The sequence below is a fragment of the Helianthus annuus genome, chromosome 6 (assembly GCF_002127325.2).
Source record: "Helianthus annuus cultivar XRQ/B chromosome 6, HanXRQr2.0-SUNRISE, whole genome shotgun sequence".
NCBI lineage: Eukaryota > Viridiplantae > Streptophyta > Magnoliopsida > Asterales > Asteraceae > Helianthus > Helianthus annuus.
The window spans coordinates 8,841,699-8,862,364 of NC_035438.2; the positions used below are offsets into that span (position 1 = coordinate 8,841,699).

At 36.3% G+C, this 20,666-nt stretch overlaps 3 protein-coding genes across 3 annotated transcripts; 2 read left to right on the forward strand and 1 right to left on the reverse strand.

The window, feature by feature from the left end:
• Positions 1-5,050: 5,050 nt before the first annotated feature.
• Positions 5,051-5,657, reverse strand: LOC110864611 (calvin cycle protein CP12-2, chloroplastic). Its single transcript, XM_022113726.2, has one exon. It carries the CDS (start codon positions 5,586-5,588, stop codon positions 5,211-5,213), a length of 378 nt encoding a protein of 125 aa, XP_021969418.1. The 5' UTR covers positions 5,589-5,657; the 3' UTR covers positions 5,051-5,210.
• A 2,995-nt stretch (positions 5,658-8,652) lies between these two features.
• LOC110864609 (probable glutamyl endopeptidase, chloroplastic) lies at positions 8,653-15,931 on the forward strand. Its single transcript, XM_022113724.2, has 14 exons — positions 8,653-9,004; positions 10,167-10,374; positions 10,473-10,583; positions 11,144-11,189; positions 11,337-11,446; positions 11,899-12,402; positions 12,709-12,837; positions 12,920-13,216; positions 13,436-13,894; positions 14,009-14,074; positions 14,195-14,255; positions 14,526-14,675; positions 14,768-15,210; positions 15,602-15,931. Coding segments are annotated over exons 1-14 (2,823 nt in total). The 5' UTR covers positions 8,653-8,766; the 3' UTR covers positions 15,603-15,931.
• Positions 15,932-16,127: 196 nt separating this feature from the next.
• LOC110864610 lies at positions 16,128-17,504 on the forward strand. Its single transcript, XM_022113725.2, has 2 exons — positions 16,128-16,711; positions 16,794-17,504. The coding sequence occupies exons 1-2, from the start codon at positions 16,273-16,275 to the stop codon at positions 17,333-17,335; spliced, it is 981 nt and encodes a 326-aa protein (XP_021969417.1). The 5' UTR covers positions 16,128-16,272; the 3' UTR covers positions 17,336-17,504.
• Positions 17,505-20,666: the final 3,162 nt, after the last annotated feature.

The window sequence follows — 20,666 nt, forward strand, 5'->3', positions numbered from 1 at the left end:
ACAAGTGCCAGCTTTCATCATAACCAGGCAGCATAAGAGATGCACAGAAAAAAACAGTGCAGCAGCAGCCAAACACGTCTTGATGCAACCAACGCTTATTACCGATCTAGCATATAAGATCCAGCCACATTAAAACACAACGGGCAGTGAACATGTACAACACCCAAACATGCTTGATATTGTACCAGTTAATGCTGCAGATCTTCATAGTACCGGCAGCCATTTTTACCATATTAACCCTGACTGTAAGTATACGGCCTGACCAAGCAACAAAACAGCAACCCCGGAACCATAAAAAGAAGACTAACCGCGGTAGCAACTTGCAGAATCCATAAAAATGACCATTATACTGTAGGACCCGGCTTGTTTTTCCAACTCTTTCTTAAAGTGATCAACTTCAGAAGTTGGGATCCTCTGTTGCTCATCCAGCATATGAGCTGCAGATGCAGCACTCTCTGCTGCTTCAGCTGTCTCAGTTAACTTTTCAGCACGAATATCTCTTGCTAAATTTTGCAGATCTTCGTCTTTTACTCTTAATGCTTCCTATAAAATATTAAATTATCGATCATATTGCCATTTTACCTAACTATTCATTTATTTTTTGGTATGGGCAAGGTGTTACATACCTTCATGATTGTGAAATCATCCAATGGGGCATCGGGTGGTTTGTTCATCAATGAACCTAAAGCATTCCTCCTTGAAATCTGCATTGCTGCTTGAATTTCTTTGGAAGATTTTAGAGCAGTTGAATTTGCAGCAGTAACGACAACGAAAACCATTTGAGATTCGGGTCAATTTATCTAATCTAATCTGAATCATAATTGTGCTATTGGAATCAAACACAATCGTTCCTTTGATATTCGGGTCATTTCTCCTGATTCTGCAGAGGCTTATAACTGTTAGAAAGGGGGACACTTGAATAATAGTAATAATAATGCAGGATCTTAAAATGAAAAAAAAGTAATTGGTGCATAACATCTTACTTGTAGCCAAAGACCCTTGATTTGGGCCATACTACCTGTACAGGGAAATCCATTTGTGCAGCGACTAATCGTTCTATTGCAATTGAATTGACCATTACCATATTTTAAAGCAACTTGGGCGTTTTTTGAAGGTATGCCAAAGGGTCCTCAAACCTCTTTTTACTTGGATAGACCGAGCACTCTAGCATCCGATCTGTCAATCAAGATCAGCTGCGTCAAACTTCTCAAGTTTTTCTTTGATATGGCATCTCTTCCATATACAACATCACTAGGTTGCCGATACATGCTAATTGCCAAACAATCTTAAAAGTTTCAAATCACCTGACTGTCAAAGTCTTAATCAAAATACCTTTTTTTTTACATTTTCTCAATTCTCATAAAAAATAGAAAGCAAAATTACTAAAAATAAGTGGTCCATCAATCAATAATTTCAGAAACCTTAAAAAGTATATCAAAAAACAAACAAATTTCTTTAGCATCAACAACATCTTTAATTTCAGGCAATTAATCACACACAAACATCATAACAAAATAGTGAACAAACTATCTGAATCATCACATAGCAAGTAAAATAGTTCACAAATACCATAAAACTCACACAATCAACGGGAAGCACATATTATCAAGCTTCACCACCATATTTGTACAAAAAAACGAATACAAAAACCGTAAATAAAACAACACACCTGATAGAGGTCAGTTGTACGCAACTTTTAGTGAAAAACTATAGCGATTCTTGCAACGTTCACTGTCTCGATGATGTTATTAATCGAACTCATATTCACACAGATCTAGATACAAACGATTAACTGATTCTACAGGTTTATCATCAGAAATGCAAGAAAAGAATGGAAGAACATATCACATCATATCATCACATACATAAAGTAATGAAGATAATTGATCATTAAAGATGGCGATGAGTTGATAGTTTATATTGCTCAGTGTGTAAGGTAACAGAGTTTCTCACCCATAGCTACCCAAATTTGTTCCTATATCAAGTCAACTGATGACATCATTTCCGTCACAGGATGCTCGACCATTATTCTGAAAAAAAGAAAAAAAGGAATTGTCAAAATACTTGTAATTAATAAGATGGAATTTACAATTAGGTAATTCAACTGACGATATCATTTCTGTCACAGGATGTTCGACCATTATTCTGAAAAAGAAAAAAAAGGAATTGTCAAAATACTTGTAATTTATAAGATGGAATTTACAATTAGGTAATTCTACATATCATATGTTCATTACAACGTGTATTCACCGATTAAAAAGTAGGATAGTATTCACCGGCGAATTACATACCCGATCAATATCTGGATTCTTAACCCACAATGGTATCTCATGAAACATATGTTGTAGAGTTTCGGAGGCTTGTCCGACCAATTCAATCTCAGGAAGCTTCTGGCTCGCATCCACTTTAGGCACACCCAACGCAAATGAATCTCAATAAAGTGCATATACACATTGCAAAAAAAAAATCACATCTTCAAGATAAGTCTTCAATAAAGTTATAAATATCCTTTCAAGATTCACACTAAAACAATCCATGAGAATAAAATAAATAAAAAGGAGTAAAAGAACCTAAAAAGATACGAACAACCAATTGCACCATTAACATAATCAAAACCACATAATAATTTCAAAAAAAAAAAAACCCAACATTTCATCATCCAAAACTCAAAACTAATCATTCATCTTCGTGAATTTGAACATAAAACATATTCCTTAAGTCGATCTAACCAAATTAAATAAAAACATATACCCGTCTTATATTGTATTTGACATGATTCCTAAAACTCCATCTTCTACTCTTAACTCCCTGAAAATAGCATCAAAGTAACGAAAAAAATAACACCACACCATATCTATTAGAAATATCATCTATTTAAAATAAGTTGTTGTCTTCCTTCTATCAACCGCCTTTGATTTACAAAATAATCAGGACCTATTGTATTCCCTATAATATTTGATGAACACCAGACATGTTTTGAATGTTCCGCAAGTTCGAATCCCGACCTGCAACATTAACCATGGATGACTGGATCTGGTCCGATGAACACCAGACTTGTTGTAAACCGCCGCTGCCAGGTGGCAATGCGGATGACTGGATCTGGTTCGATGCCAGCAACCACATCACAATACCTTCAGAAATTTCATTCACGATGAACATATATGAACAATAAAGATCCTAAATAAGAACGTATAAAAAAGCAAACCTTTAACCACACGAAGGATCAATGGACTGGATCTGATGATTTTATTCGCAGTTAGGGTTTTAGAAGGAGCACGATGCAATGCCGTGAGAGCAATTAGGGTTTCAGAAAGAACTCTGGTATAAGGATTGAATGGCGTGAGAAGGAAGAATAAGAAAAAAAAAGAATATAAAGTACCCAAAGTCCGACCCGAATTATTCCGGATCCCGCGTCCAAAGTTACCTAATAGTGAATTTAGATGGATTCCCTCCAAAATCACCATATACTTACACCATAATATGCCACATCAGCAAAATGGCTCCACCATTCAAAGACAAATAGCCCAAATCATCTCCTTTATTAATATATATAGATTTTAATAAAAAGTGAACCTAGTTCCTACACATTTTAACCATAAGAAGGAATCGTCCTTAACGCCTTCCCCCCACCTTTGTGACCAAGAAGGGGATGTTAAAAATTGCATCATTTCTCGCCTTCTATATTCTCCACACGGTAGAAAAAAGCACGTCTTGCAGCACTTTCTTCCGGCTTTTAGATCCTTTCTATTGGCATCGGAACTTTTTGGAAGATTCAGTATAAAAGAATTAGAACATCAATGAGTCAATTAATTAACTAAACCGACATAATAATATGTATTCGAACTAGTTAATGCCACCGCCCGCGTTGCAGGGCGATGGCCGAATAATTATCAATCAATTAAAAAAACATTATTATTGTTTTGTTAGGAAAAAAAAACTAAAACGATGACAAGACCGTAGTTCAGAGCTCAGGGCAAAACTGTAGCTTGTAAGGGTTAATGAGTGAGTTTTAGTAAGCTCCTTGACATGGAAAAAAATTAAATCCAGTAAACTAATATAAAAAAAACTTTTATAATTTTGCTAAAAAAACTAAAACGATAGCAATACTATAATTTGAACTGAGGGCAAAGTTGTATTTGTTGACTTGGGTAAAATCATAATTTGCCAAAAGTTAAAGTGGTGGCAATACTATAAATTTGAACCGGAGACAAAATCGTACTATAATTTTGCACTAAGGACAAAATCGTTATTTTAAGCTGGGGACAAAACTATATTTTTAATTTGAACTCGGGCAAATTCAAAATTTTGAACTGATGGCAAAATCGTAATTTTGAATAGGGGGCAAAAGCATAGTTTTATTTTGAACCGGGCAAAAACATAATTTTAAACTTAAGGCGAAATAATAATTTTTGAAAGGAGCAAAAATGCGAAATCGTCATTTTTAGTTTGGGCGAAAGCAAAAATTTATTTTGAACTGGGGCCAAAATTGTAGTTGTAATCTGGGGAGAAAATCATAATTTTGAACCGATGGCAAAATCGTAATTTTGAGCGAAGGACAAAAACGTAATTTTATTTTGAAGTGGGGGCGAAAACATAATTTTATTTTTAATGAAGGGCGAAATCGTAATTTTAAAACGAATATAAAACAAAAAAGATGTTGGTCCAATGGGGGAGTGCCAGGCAGCTGCCTGGCACTATTCCCCCATCTTGAAATTGTATATCTGCCTGGCACTATTCCCCAATCTTAGAAATTGTATATATGTAAATAAATTGATTGTCTGCTACGTGTGATTTGATTTTAGTAGCTGAAGTCAATTCTTTATAGGGCCATATGACTTCACACTTTAATAGAAATCGATAATGCACCCTTTGTTTAGATTTGTTATCGGTTGTATTTTTTATATTATTAAACCATTTTATTTGGGTCTTACTATATAATTAATCTATTTTTTTTAATCCATGAGGCAGATGACTTGGATAAGATAACACAAACCAAGTACATATCAAATCATGTAATTATGATATATATACAAACCAACTACATATCAAATCATCATGTAACAAATATAATTATGGTATATATGATTGAGTTATTAATATAACATGTTTTCATCATACATAACATATCTAGATCGACCGTTGTAATTCAATTGTCCACACCATACATAAAATCATCCACATAACAATATTACCCGACGTAACACCATCAATTACTCGTAAGTACGACACTCATCGGTCTCAGGGTTGTCCTTGCAGTAAGTCTCCAAAGGGTCCGAGTCTTTAGCCTTGTCACGAGCATGGCTAGACGCCGCACTCAACTCCTCCACCTCATCCCAAGCCGCCACACATTCACCGCTGGCGGGGTCATCCGCACACGACTCCTGAGCGCTCTTGATGCTAGCGTCTATTTTCTCTGACAGACCCTCAGGGGCGGCCCTCACTGGCATCAAGTACATCCTACCGGATGTCATGATGGTGGGCATCTTGACACATGTGGGCTTTAGGCCCGAAATGATCCTGGGTGAGTCCGATGATGGGTTGGCCAAGACTCTTGGAATTGAGAGGCTAACACCAGCAATTGATGCCATTGTTGTTAATGAGAGTTTGTTTTGAAGAAATGGTTATTGTGAATGGTAATAGTATGTATCAAGATATGATACGTGAAGATAGATATATGAATGCAAAAACGTAACGATTTTTGAACATATGTTTCTTATCAACTCCTGACCAATCATGGGGTTCCACGTCCACTTGCAACATTAATATCTTTACATGTGATCACAAAGCTTGCAAAGATTTTTTTATTTTTTATTTTTTGTGTTCTAGAATCTGGGAAAAAAAATAAAATGGAGATATTAGTGGGAAAATAACATAAAATGTAGATATTAGGTATGAATATGAAGCTAATTTTCAAAGATGGGAAGCAAATATTTAATTTACTTCTCTTAAATACTGTAATTTTTTTTTGGTATGAATATGAAGCTAATATTCAAAGATGGGAAGCAAATATTTAATTTACTTCTCTTAAATACTTTATTATTTTTTTTTTAAATTGTCTAGCGATGCCTCTTGCATTAAAATATAATTTACATATTTGAAATTAAAAATAAAGTCGAACCAAATTTGAATTAAAAGTTGTTTTCGAATTGAGTTTGCACCCGAACAGAGTTCCAAATTCAGTTTTGGAATCAATTTTGAATTAATGATTTTTAAACCTTATATATTCGAATTCAGATGATATATATAATATATTTTTTTTTCATAAAAAATACATATAGTTTTTATTTATATATATTATTTATTTTGTTTTCTCATAAGTCGGTTTATTCGTTTTTTAAATTCTATTTTGATTCAGTTTCAAATTTTCAAATTCTTACCTAAAATTGACCCAATTATTATATTAAATCAGCTATGGACATTTTCATTATTTTTATTTAATCATTTTCATTATTTTATATTTAATTTAATTTATTTTCTTTATGTATAACAAGCAATTTTGTTATATGGCTTGGTATTCTTCTACTGAAGATATTTTCATTATTTTTATTTAATTTATTTTCTTTATGTATAACAAGCACTTTTGTTATATGACTTGGTATTCTTCTATTGAAGACAGCTAACTTAAATGACTTTTTATTGTGGTGTTCATTTAGCTTCTATTATTATTAACAAAAAAAAAAAAAAACTATGTTCTAGTGTTCCTGATTGATACATAGCTGCTATTATTATTAACAAAAAAAAAATCTATGTTTCATGTGTTCCCAATTGATACATATTTTGTATTTTTTGGACGTTAAACACCCCACCCTCTTCTACTGTTTACTCATAAAATCCATTTAATGCTCACCTTGTAAGACTTGAACATACACCATTTGTTGGGGTATAAACACCCGATGCTAAGCAAAAAGGCCATCGCCTACAGAGACTTTTGGATTAAAATTATAATTCCAAATAAACGAACTCTTTAAATTACTGACATCTTTTAACTACATCAAAGTGTGCTAAACCTGATGTATTGAAATAATTCACTTTAGATGTATCAAACCGATTTAAAATTTGGTTGTGTGATGACGTGACATCAAATTTGTCTTTAAAGATATCTCACTTGCAACTAAATATATCTACATGTAAACTTATCAAATTAAATTAGTGTTAGGTGTTACCAAACACACCTCCTCTTTTCTTTCTTGGTCCAGAATTCACATCGGATTACCCACCCCTCATCTTCTTTCTTCATCTTGGTTGATAGGAGACTAAAAAATGACCATGGCTCTTTATTTATTCGTCATTGATACATTCATCGCAACCCGCAAATTGGGGGGGGGGGGAGCGAACACGAGGGGTATAATAAGAAATGAATTCCAAAATGAGGAAATGACTATAACATAAAACAACACTAGTTGAAAATAACATGCATATACTATAAACGTATCTAGCCAAACCTTGATACAATTATGAAAGTCATTATTAACTAGAGAGAATAGTAGTTTGACACTAAACTTTCCTTTGTGGTTGCGAAGATGGTTATGAAAACGTTACAAGATATCCATGGGCGGGCTTTATGGCGTGGGGGGACCGCCGCACAGGACCTGTAATTTTGAGGGGCACGTGTATTTTTTTTTTTTAAATTCGATAGATATATGTTAATCTTTTTTTAAATAACATACCCATATCAATTCTAATATAGGCCTATTTACAAATCAATTTTCATGGTTTAGAAGTTAGTCCTTTGGCATTAGGTTTAGGAAACCAATTTTTGATGGTTTAAATAGTAATTGCATTGTTTATTGTTAAGATATAAGAACACATTTTTTCAAGCTTATACATGAGTACATAAATTATCAAAGACACCCCTGAATTTAGAATTGAATCCCATTGAATAAGCAAGTTGGTACTTACTTTATCATGGGCCATATTTTTATTGTCACCTATATCTTAACAATACAAATATATTTGATGCTAACTTGCTGAGATGAAAAGAGTACAGAGAACCCCACAAGAAAATAATAAAAAAATAACTTATACGCCTGTTAAAAAACCAATTATAAAATTGAGACATAGAATAGAATATAGAACCACCTTTTAATTTTTTTATTAAAAATCAGATATTTTTACAGATACTTTTCTACCACCAACAAGTTGGGGTGTAAACAAGCCCAGAGGCTCGAGAGCTATCTGTGATCGGCTCGATTAAAAGCTCGAACGAGCTGAGCCTTAACAAGCCCGAGCCCGAACCTGAAATAGAGCTCGTTTTGTTATCGAGCCCGAGCCTGAAATAAAGCTCGTTTAGGAAACAAAATTTTAGTTTTTTATAACTAATATAATAATAATGGTGATAACATTGATGAGCCGAGTTTTGGTTTGTTTAAGCGATGTTGAAGCGAGCTCGAACCGAGCTTTCAGCTCGTTTAAGATTGTTCTCAAAATAGTTCGAGCTGAGTCAAGCTGAGCTTGAGCTTTGGGTTTTACTCGCGAGCCGAGCTCGAGCTCAAGCTCAAAGAAGTAGGCTCGAACCGAGCCGAGCTCAAGCTTTGTAAAAACATAACGTGCCGAGCTCGAGCCTAGTCGAGCTTGGGCTCATCCCGGCCCGTTTACACTCCTACCAATAAAGTACCAACGAATCCGGGTCGGATATCGGGTAAATATCAGTGTCAGAGGCTCTGGTCCAATAACAAATGTCCACAAACACAACCAGCACTTCATCTAACAATAATATTCGCGTTCGATTGAAGAAGCCATTGCTTATCAGGCAATCAATCAATCATCATGCGGTTACACCAACTCTCTCTCACTTCACCCACTCTTCTTCTTCTTCCTCATTCCCCTCCTTCTCTACATTTCAAACGCTGTCGTATTTCATCCTCTACAACACGAAATCATTCACATAACCGCTTTCTTCAACCTATGTCTACTTCACGGTTACAGAAGCTTGTACCTGTTGCTGCAATCGCCACCGAAGATGCCGCTGGTCCTAATGGCTCTTCAGCTGCACATGAAGATGACGGTAGTTAATATATCTGTGGTTTTGAATTTCGATAATCCTCCGTGTGTTGATTGTTATTGGAGTTTAGTTAGTAGTTTAATTGGAAGAGTAATTCGGTTGAAAACCTAAGTTACTCTTGTTTCAGACCTTGTGTAGGTAGTTGATTGTAGTTAGGGCTGCAAATGAATTGAATTTATAACGAACATGTTGTGAAACGTTCGGTTGGAAGTTCTCTTGTGTTCATTCGGTTAGTAAATGAACGAACATTGACATGATGAAATTTTGTTCGTTTAGTTAAAAGAACGGACATAACAAAGGCAGTGTTTGTTCATTTATGTTCGTGAACGTATGGTAACGTTTTCGTCTGTGTTCGTTTGTGTTTATATATTTTATTTAAATACTTCAAATGTCTCACTAAAAATGTTTAATAAATACTAGTGTATTGTATGTTACATAGTCTATAACATTTAATCATATTTATGTACCCTTTAATAAATATTACTGTAGATGTATATTTGTAATAAATATTGTGTTTGTTTATGTTGATGAATGCTTGTTTGTGTTCAACTGTTCATGAACGTTCGTTTGTGTTTGTTTCCTAAAATTAACGAACGAACACAAATGAACATGACACGTTCATTTCCTTAATGAACGCACGAACAAAAAGTCTTGTTCGGTAAGTGTTCGTTAATAGTTGGTGAACACATTTATTTCCTTAATGAACGAATGTTTAGTTCGTTTGCAGCCCTAATTGTAGTTTCTAGTGTTGGGTTTATGGAGGCTTAATTAGTTAAATGGGCCAATTTAGAAGATACAAGGCTTGCCCTGTTTCAATTATAGCCCATTTACTTGTTTTTTTTTTCGGGGAATAAGCTATAAACCGTAACCTGTAATCATGTATAGATGATCTTGTACTTATAATTTCTCATCACGAGAGCAAAGAGCAATATTACTATACCGTGGTTGCAGCCCCCGAACCACGTAAATCCTAGTGTTCTTTACTTTTCTGCAGTTTATTTGTATGTGTGTTTGCAACTTGATCCTAACCTCTAGACCTAATTACACAGCATGTGTTGTACACAATTTGAGTTCTACATTGGCAATTGACTTGTTTTTTATATGCATTTTTTGGGTTGGTGATGAACTAATAGTTTTTATGTCATCTTAAATGTGATGCAATTAGAATCGAACGGTGGATATCGCCTGCCTCCACCAGAAATTAAAGATATTGTTGATGCACCACCACTTCCATCTTTATCATTTTCTCCAAACAGGGATAAAATTTTATTCCTAAAGCGAAGATCTTTACCTCCATTGTCTGAGCTGGCAAAACCAGAGGACAAACTTGCAGGCATTCGTATTGATGGGAAATCGAATACACGTAGTAGGATGTGAGTCACGGGAATGCTAGTGTTTTTATTTATATACTTTTAAATGTGGTTGATAACTTGATATGGTTGAATGAATAAAATTTTTTGTTTATTGATAGGTCATTCTATACTGGTATCGGAATCCATGATCTAAAGGATGACGGCACATTAGGTCCAGAAAAAGTGATACATGGCTTTCCAGATGGATCTAAGATCAATTTTGTTTCATGGTAACCTCTATCGTCTTTGATCTTATTATTTAGGGAAACGCACGAAATAGAAATGAATTTTAAACATGTTCTCGTTTTAGCAACCGACACCGTAAATCAGTCTCAAATACTTAAATTAACCAACTTACTCTTTATTACTCATTTTTGCAACCAAGTTACATGTTGTTACTAACTAAAGTAACAAATAACCCTGTCAACACTTCAACCAGTAGCAAGTAAAAATTTTGCTTGTTTTTCATAAATCGTTGATGTGGCATCATATTTATCATTTTAGTGTATACGTATGCGTCACCGGGCATCTGACTTGTCAATTAATAATAATCTTAAATATACATTGCATTTCTTGTATGGTATCTAATGTTGCGGCTGGCGTGACATCGTGACATATTGGTGGTTTCTAAGTTGATCCTAATTTAGAGTTGGTTACGAAATCTGGAAAAAATGTAAAGTTCGTTTCTGTTTCATGAATTTTGCCTTTTTTTTTATTATAAATATGCTACAATACTGTGCCATTTTTCTCTGTTTTTAAATTGGTTTTTCATTTCTTTATTCTTAACAAGGTCAACAGATGGCAAGCATTTAGCCTTCAGCATTCGGCAAGACCAGGTAGTGGCCTTTATGATTACTACCGAAACCCACTAAAGAAAACGTGTTAATAGTATTTTGATTTACCATCCAGTTATCTACAATTTTGTACATAAAAGAGTCTTGCTAATCCTAAGGCCTAATCATCTAACAAATCAACTGAAACAGGAGGACGATATTGGCAGTAAGCTTAGAGTATGGGTTGCAGATGTGGAAACAGGAAAAGCTAAGCCCTTGTTTCACGCGCCAGATGTGTTTCTCAATGCAGTTTTTGACAAGTATTGATCACTTTCTCAGCTGGCAAAATTGGTTGGTCGGGTGGGTTGGGTAACGGGTCAAAACGGGTAACTTTTAGTACAAGTCAAACAGAACAGGACTGGTCTGTCTGACCTGTACGGCTGTAAACACTCTATTTATCATTTATATAAATAGTACTTGCTAAACATAACTATACACACTATATAATTACAGTATTATTCCACTCTTTACAACTAACCGATTTAGGAGGTTCTTTTGCAGCTGAGTACAGTTCAATGGCTTCAATAAGACTGTAACGATTCGTATCTTTTTAACGGAATCTCTTATGTTTAACTGATTTGACCCGTCAGAGATAGAACACAACCCAAATGGGTTATAAAACTGACACCTATAATTTTCTGGTTTGCATTCGAACAATTTAGAAATAAAGTAACTTGTTTGGTTACAATAATTTGTTTCTGTGAACTTGCAGTTACGTGTGGGTCAATGATTCTACACTCTTAGTCTGTACCATCCCATTATCTCGTGGAAGCCCTCCGAAAAAACCATTAGTCCCTTCGGGTCCTAAAATCCAATCAAACGAGCGAAAGAGTGTAGTTCAATCCCGAACGTACCAAGATTTGCTGAAAGATGAATACGATGAAGATTTATTCGAATATTACGCCACATCACAGCTTGTTTTGGTGTCTTTAGATGGAAGTGTGAAATTATTTGGGGAACCAGCTATATATACGTCACTAGATCCATCTCCTGATCAGAAATATGTTTTACTAAGCTCAATTCATAGGCCGTTTTCTTTTAACGTGCCATGTGGCAGATTCCCTACAAAAGATGATTTGTGGTCCGCTGATGGGAAATTTATAAGAACACTTTGTGATTTGCCTCTTGCTGAGGATATTCCGATTACATTTAATAGTGTTAGAAAAGGCATGCGGTCTTTGAATTGGAGAGAAGATAAGCCTTCAGATCTTTACTGGTATGTATACTTCTTGCTTAAAATCATATCATGTGATTATCAGCTTATTGAAAATAGTTTATTTCACCCTAGGGGTAAACTTGTAATTATGAATCAACCTATATTATAATTTCCATAGCAGAAACTGTTTTGTTGCAGGCTTGCAGTTGCTCCAAAGCTGATTAATTAACCTCTAAATGATATGAATGATTTTCACTATACCCAAACACTAGAAACGGATATATGCGACTTCAAAACACCAAGTCAAACACCCCCAGATTGTGTTATTTCCTGTTTAACGGTTTAAATAAATGCTATTTTTTAAAGGGTGGAGACACAAGACGGTGGTGATGCTAAAGTAGAAGTTTCTCCTCGTGATATAGTCTACACACAAGCTGCCGATGCCCCTGAAGGTGAAGAGCCAAAAATCTTTTTTAAGCTTGATCTTCGCTATGGGTAAGTATCTAAAATAAATCACATACAGTAATTTTGCTACACATAAGTTAAGTAGCTGATGCGACATTTTGAATGTTTTCAGAGGAATTAGCTGGTGTGATGATTCACTTGCCCTAGTATATGAATCATGGTACAAAACACGACGTGTAAGAACGTGGTTGGTTGCCCCTGGGTCCCACGAGACCCCACGTTTATTATTTGATAGATCGTCTGAAGATGTTTACTCGGACCCCGGTTCTCCCATGTTAAGGAGAACTCCAGATGGAACATATATCATTGCTAAATTTAAAAAGGAAGATAAAGAAGGGACGTATTTATTACTAAACGGAAGTGGTGCTACCCCAGAAGGAAACATACCTTTCTTAGACCTCTTTGACATGTAAGTATGTTACATACAAATAAATTAATTTTTGAAAATGGTTCGCGCCTTCGCGGCATTGCTCCGTCAGGCTTTCGCCCATTGCGGAAAACTCCCCACTGCTGCCTCCCGTAGGAGTCTGGGCCGTGTCTCAGTCTCAGTGTGGCAAAAGTATACATTTTGATGTAAAAACCCTAAATTATATGTTATAGTTCTATCATATGGCTCAACTTATTTCAGAGATACGGGAGATAAGGAAAGAATATGGCAGAGCGACAAGGAGAAGTATTACGAGAGTGTTGTGGCTTTAATGTCGGACCAAACAGCAGGAGACTTGAACGTGAACGAGCTAAAAGTGTTGACTTCCAAAGAGTCAAAGACTGAAAACACCCAATATTATATACAACACTGGCCCGATAGGAAAGCATTTCAAATCACTAGCTTTCCACATCCATACCCGCAGTTGGCATCATTACACAAGGAAATGGTGCGGTATGAGAGACGAGATGGGGTGCAATTGACGGCAAATTTGTACCTGCCACCTGGCTATGACCCGTCACGGGATGGCCCGTTACCTTGTTTGGTTTGGGCTTATCCTGGTGAGTTTAAGAATAAAGAAGCAGCGGGTCAAGTTCGTGGTTCACCTAATGAGTTTCCTGGCATAGGTTCAACTTCACCGTTGCTTTGGTTGGCAAGGAGGTATTACTAGTTTATTTAATATTTTATTTGATATTAAAATGATTTATATTAAAAATTCGTTACATGATTTTCCATTAGTATTTGATCAGTTTAATGATATCATAAGTTATGCAGATTTGCGATATTGTCTGGACCCACAATACCTATCATTGGTGAGGGAAAAGAAGAGGCAAATGATAGGTAATCTTTTGTGGATGAAGATATTATCCTGTTTCGCTATTTATGACTGTTTCTCACCGTTTAATGACTAATTTATGTGATTTTTTTTTTTTTTTTTTTTTTTTTTTTTTTTGTGAGCAGTTACGTTGAACAACTTGTTTGGAGTGCAGAGGCTGCAGTTCAGGAAGTTATCCGCCGTGGGGTAAATTCTTTTCTTCTGATCCATTTGATTACCAATAGGTTAATTTACATTGTTACTGTCATAATATTTTTTTTAATACATTATATGTTAAAGAACTCCTTAAAATGGGCAAAAAAATGGTTACGACCCGACCCAACCCGTTTCAGCCGGAGCTAAAAGTTACCCGTTTTGACTCGAATATTTTTTAGACGATTACTCAACAACCCCCCAACCTTGCCACCTGTACTTTGGATTAATTTAACTTATGCTATTTTTCTTAAAAAACTGAAGGTGGCTCATCCAGACAAAATTGCTATTGGGGGACATTCTTATGGAGCATTCATGACCGCAAATCTCTTAGCACATGCCCCTCATCTTTTTTCTTGTGGAATTGCTCGCTCAGGAGCTTACAATAGAACACTAACGCCTTTCGGGTTTCAGGTAACATATTTTTTTCAGACACAAAAAAAAAATCAATGTAAACTAATATGTATACTGTATTTATGGGTATATATTATATATATTTTCGTTAGAGTGAGGATAGAACGCTGTGGGAAGCTACTGATACTTACATCAAGATGAGTCCTTTCATGTCCGCCAATAAGATTAAGAAGCCCATTTTACTTATTCATGGAGAAGAAGACAATAATTCAGGAACCTTAACGATGCAGTCGGATCGTTTCTTCAATGCTTTAAAGGGTCACGGGGCCCTCTCTCGCCTAGTCATCCTACCATTTGAGAGCCATGGTTATTCATCACGGGAGAGCATAATGCATGTCCTTTGGGAAACTGACAGGTGGCTACAGAAATTCTGTGTTTCAAATTCTTCAGAAGATATTGCATCAAAAAACAATGAAAGCAAAGAAACTAAAGGCTCTGAGGATAAAGCTGTCGCCTCTGGTGGTGGTGGTGCTGTTGCTGAGCTGGAAGACAATGGAGTTGATGATCTTCATTTTCATACAAGATCATCACTTTGGTAATTTCTGATTTTATCATTTATGCTCAAGATAAATATTCTCTTGGTTTAGGTGGATATTAGAGTAAACTTCCGTTTTGCTCCCTGTGGTTTGGTCACTTTAACGGTTTTGCCCCAAACCTTTAAAAATAGCCATTTTACTCCCTGATGTTTTGGTTTTGTTGCCAGTTTGCTCCCTGCGGGGAGCAAAATGGAAAAAACAAACAATTTGGATGGATTTAGAGGCGGGGAGCAAATTGGCAAAAAAACCGAAACATCAGGGAGTAAAAATGGCTATTTTTAAAGGTTTGGAGCAAAACCGTTAAAGTGACCAAACCACAGGGAGCAAAACGGAAGTTTACTCTGGATATTATGTTAATTTATTCTTTTTCACAATATTATCATATTTCAGATTCTCGTTTTGGAGCAACAATTGGTCACTGGTTATTTGAAAAGCTATTTAGCAGGCGTGCCATATCAGCTCCTGAGAATACACAATCGGCTGATGCTGTGCAATGTATATATGAAGGGATGGCTATTGTACCGTCCCTATAGTCTTGAAACGAAAACAAAACAAACTTGTATGCGACTTGGATACAATTAATTTTTGTAACAAACTAACAATCCTGCAACATGAAATTGGAGGAAGCAAATTCATTTAAATTTGTCATTTGATACAACAATTCTTCTATCATTTGATGTAACCTTTTTATATAAAATAAATTACCATTTTTGCTTGTTATCTTTTTATTATTATTTTTTTTTTGCTTGTTATTTATTGTAACAATTTTTTACTTACCTCTAACCTAAAAAAATATGACATGACATCTGATTTTAAAAATATTGCTTATTATTTATGTAACAATTCATGTAACGTTTGCTTTGTATTGGATCAAGGGATATGGTTTACATGTTCATGCTCCATTTATTACTAAAGAATAAAAGTATCAACAAATGCGGTTTGTTTTTCTAGAACGCTTAACATTTAAAACTGCGGCTAGACGTGATATAAGACCAAATGATTCAAGATGTTGTAATATTAATAAGATGCTATAATATAGTTGTTCTTATATCTTCATCCTAATGGCTTCCTTTTTTTGCTCCACCAATTTTTTGTTGCTACTTATGCTCCTAACGGCAATACCATCAGCCATCATCATATCGCTCGAATCAGCCACCCCGGCCACTAACTACTACCAGTTTCACAGCACAAGTTGGCTCAGAGAATCCAGCAAATGGGACGAAGTCAACCACCGCTTCATCGTCTCCTTCACTGACACTGGTGGCCTCGGCGTTGTCCATGTTCCCGACAACCACAACCCAAAAGTTGTCCTGGAAGAGGTTCCTGTCGTGAATAATACCGATTTTGTTGGGAATGGGACGTGTGGTGTTTTCATTGACCGCCCAAGGAACCGAGTGTTGGCGGCCATCGCTGATGTGTCTGGCAACACTTACAGTGCGGTTGCAGCCTATGATCTGGATTCGTGGGAACGCTTGTTTTATACTCACCTCAGTTCCTCAGGTTTGATCACTCCTTTATTTAAGAGTAAATTACACTTTTCGTCGTACTTTAGGTGTATACTAAATTTCAGAAGGGAATGCAGGTGATGGAAAAAGTTGTGCAGATGATGTTACCGTCGATGCAGAAGGGAATGCATACGTAACAGACGTCAAAGGTACTCAAATTTGGAAAGTCGGGGTAGACGGTCAACTCTTATCGATCATAAAGAGCCCAATTTTCCATGCTAAAGAATGGTACAATGACATATTGACCCTTAACGGGATTGTCTACCATCCAAACGGGTACTTGATTGTCGCGCACACAATGACTGGAACCCTTTTCAAGGTTGAAATCAATAATGACAACAAAGTCAGTGTGATTAAAGTTGACAGTAAGCTGACATTTGCAGATGGTTTGGAACTTTTGTCACCCACTAAACTTGTTGTGGCTGGAGTCACTGGTGTGAAACTAGTTGAGACCGGGGATGATTGGTTAACCGGTTCGGTTGTTGGAAGGTCACCTGTGCTAACACATAGGTTTGCAACTGCAGCCATGGTGAAGGATGGGAAGGTGTATATTAATCATGCACTTGGTATGGGTTACCCCAAGAAGAAACATATATTTGTTGAAGCTGCATTTTCTTAGATTTTTTTTTTTTTTTTTTGTTACAAGTTTGGTTGTGTATTGATTTAAGTTGCATAATAATCCAAGTTTGTGTTCTGAGGTGGACCTAAGTAATAGAGAGGCATGTCATATCATGTGACACCGGTAAAAAGAAATTCATGTGTTATAAAATATCAATGTTTGTTTTTTAGGTGTGTTGTTTACGTGATACCTATTTACTAAATATTTTCAGAAAGTGATAACTGTTCACTAAATACTTTCGGAAAGTGATACAAATATAAAAATCTTAATTCACCAGCTTTGTGAGTTATAGACGGGTAAACTATAGAAAGCGGTAGACAAAATGAAACAAAACAAAAATCACGTAGTCATGTACTTGGTATTCAAAATCACGTAATGGGTACTGGGTCTAAACTATAGAAAGTGGCAGATAAAACAAAACAAGATAAAAATCATGTAGTCAATAACAGAGTATTCAAAATCACATAATGGGTACCGGGTATTCAGTGTCACGTAATCACGTAATGGGTATTCAAAATCTTGTAATTTTTTTTAAAAGAAAACTATAGCAACGGGCTGCTCGAATTAAAGAGAAGGAAAAGCTCGTTAATACAGTGTATTTTTTTTTAAATATTAACGTATGAAAAAGTTATTGTCGTTTGAAAATTAAGGTGGAAACTAGTTCACTTGAGAAAAGACAAAATTACCCTTCCTACATTAACACTTGTCACTTCCTCATTCTCACATATGCTTCGCACCGGATTTCTGTCTTGTAGAAGATCCTTTTCTCGGTAAAACAAATAAAATCACATTAAAATTAAGGAAAATAACGAAATTAGCCTATGGCCGGTCCACTTTTCCAAAATAACCAGCTGAAACCCCACCATGAGCATTCTCACTGAAATGGAGGCTCCTGTAGCAGCTTTGAAAATTCTTTCAGCATTAACTAACCACATTGCACCACGTGTATTCTAAAGGCTCTAAGCCTTTTCAGCCTTCTCTAGAGAGGCTTTAACATTTTCCTTTCTTTATGTATTTTCCACCATGATTTTTAAATGGGTATAACTTTTTTCATACACCATATCATAGTTATCAAATGCGCTAGGCGCACTCAAGGCGCATAGGCATCGCCTAGGGCCTAGGCGCAAAGCGCAAAAAAAGCGAGGGCCTGAGAAAAAAAAGCGAACTTAAAAGAAAAATAATTACAATATATTATGTATTGAAAAAATAATAAATATATCTTGTAGGTATATAAAACTAACATTACTCTATAAATATATTATAGAACTAATATAACAAGATTTTAAAATCATCTAATTAGTTAAAAACGATTTAAGATAATCTGTGTACTTGCTATGGTAATTTAAAATATGTTAAAAGAAAAATGAATTTTGTTTTACTATTGAAATAGTCTTTTCTGCAAAAGTGACTGCAAAGGTAAGGTCAAACAGTAAACAGTCCCAAAATTTTCTGCAAAACAGCTTTAAAAGGAAGTTTTTTAGGTGTCTTCTTTTTCACTCTTCGTCTTCTTCTTTCTCCCCTCCGGTGATGAACCCACAACCAGAGATCTGTTCTAGACGAAATTTAGCATCATTTTGCAAAAAGTTCGCCGGAAACTGACAAGAATCTGGCCGGAAAAGTCACCGGAAAGTTGTTTTCGGCCGGAAACTTACCAGAAGTGCGCCTTTGACGGCGCAAAGCGGCATGGTTGCGCCTCGCCTGAAAATTGCGCCTAGGCGCAACAGGCGAGCGCTTTTGATAACTATGCACCATATGAAAAATTATACCCATTTGAAAATCATGGTGGAAAAAAAAAAAAGCTGAAGGCTCTTTAAAGACGCTACACCAGGTATAGCCTCTCTACAGAGGCTTCAACCCTTTCTTTTTATATGTATATATATTTACATCATGATTTTTAAACGGGTATAATTTTTCATACAATTATTTTTTTTTAAATAACATCAAATTAAAGATAACTTTATCATCTTTAATTTGGTGTAATTTTTTTAAAAAATATAACTGTATGAAAAAAAGTTATACCTGAAAAATATCTAAAAAAACAAAAATGCTAACGCCTCTCGAGAGATGGCTGAAGCCTTTATACTTTATAGAGAAGGCTAAAAAGGCTTAAAGCGTTTAGAATACACGTGGCTTATATTGGGGTTTCAGCTTACTATTTTGGAAGAGTGGACAAGCTAATTTTGTTATTTTCCCTTGAGATTAAACCTATGGGCGGTGCTAGCATGAGCGAAAGGTCCAAGAGGGTGTTTGGGGTTTGATGAAACAATGGTTAACCGGGCAGGGTTAACTCACTGGTCTCGTCAAGAAGGGTTAATCCCTTCCTAGGATCGCTGGCTGGTCACCGGTGGGTTGATCTCCTGCACAAGGAAACAAACCGTGACTCGTAACAAGGAGGATGAGGTGGGGGGTGCTCCTTGTTACCACTCTCCGGCGTGAGAATCAGTAGTCTGCTTGGGAAGCGAAGTATGATAGTAGTAGTGAGAGAGTTGTGAAGAGATACCTCAAACCTGGTTTGGGGTTGGTATTTATAGCCGAGGAGTGAAGGAGGAGGTAGATGGATAGACTGACGGCATGCTGCACCTTTGCAGGTGTGTCAGACATGTCGGCCGGGGAGGTGACGCCACGTCAGTCTGCTGCTTACGTAGCCCTGACAGGCGGCTGCCATTGGTGCTACTTGCTATGTGGTGTCAGTCCCACTTGATGAGTAGACAGGGTGCGGTGCGAGCCGCATCGCTGTCTGCGGTAACTGTAGATGTTCCCGCGTCCTACTCTTCTGATCAAGAAATACGCGAGATGCGGTGCCAGGCCGCATCGTCAGCTGTGGTGACTGTTGCTGTTATCCAGCTTCTCTGTATTGATAGAAGTGTTCACTGGATGTGGTGCCAGGCCGCATTGCTGTGAATACTTCCGTTTTCATACACCAGATGCGGTGCCAGCCGCATCGCTATACCGTTCTCATATTCCAGGTAAGTCCTCCTCCATCACTGGACAGATTGGATTCAACCACTGTGTAGATGCGTTCCCGCACGGACATAAGTAGGTTGTTAGCTAGTGGGGGTTTTGATAAGGGTAATGGTCACTCGCGGTCGATGCTGACGCGAGATCTGGGACCATACCCCTTCAGGGTTCCTTATTTTGAGGGTAAAAGGACTTTTGAAGGGCAAAAGGACTTTTGAAAAGTGTTTGGCTTTCCTTTTGAAGGGCAAAAGTCCTTTGGATTTGCCAAAAGTCAGGATTTACTGACTTATTTTGGGCAAAAGTTGGGCAAAAGTCAGTGGCGGATCTAGGATTCCGACCAAGCGGGAACGTTTTATAAATAGGCGGTAACGAA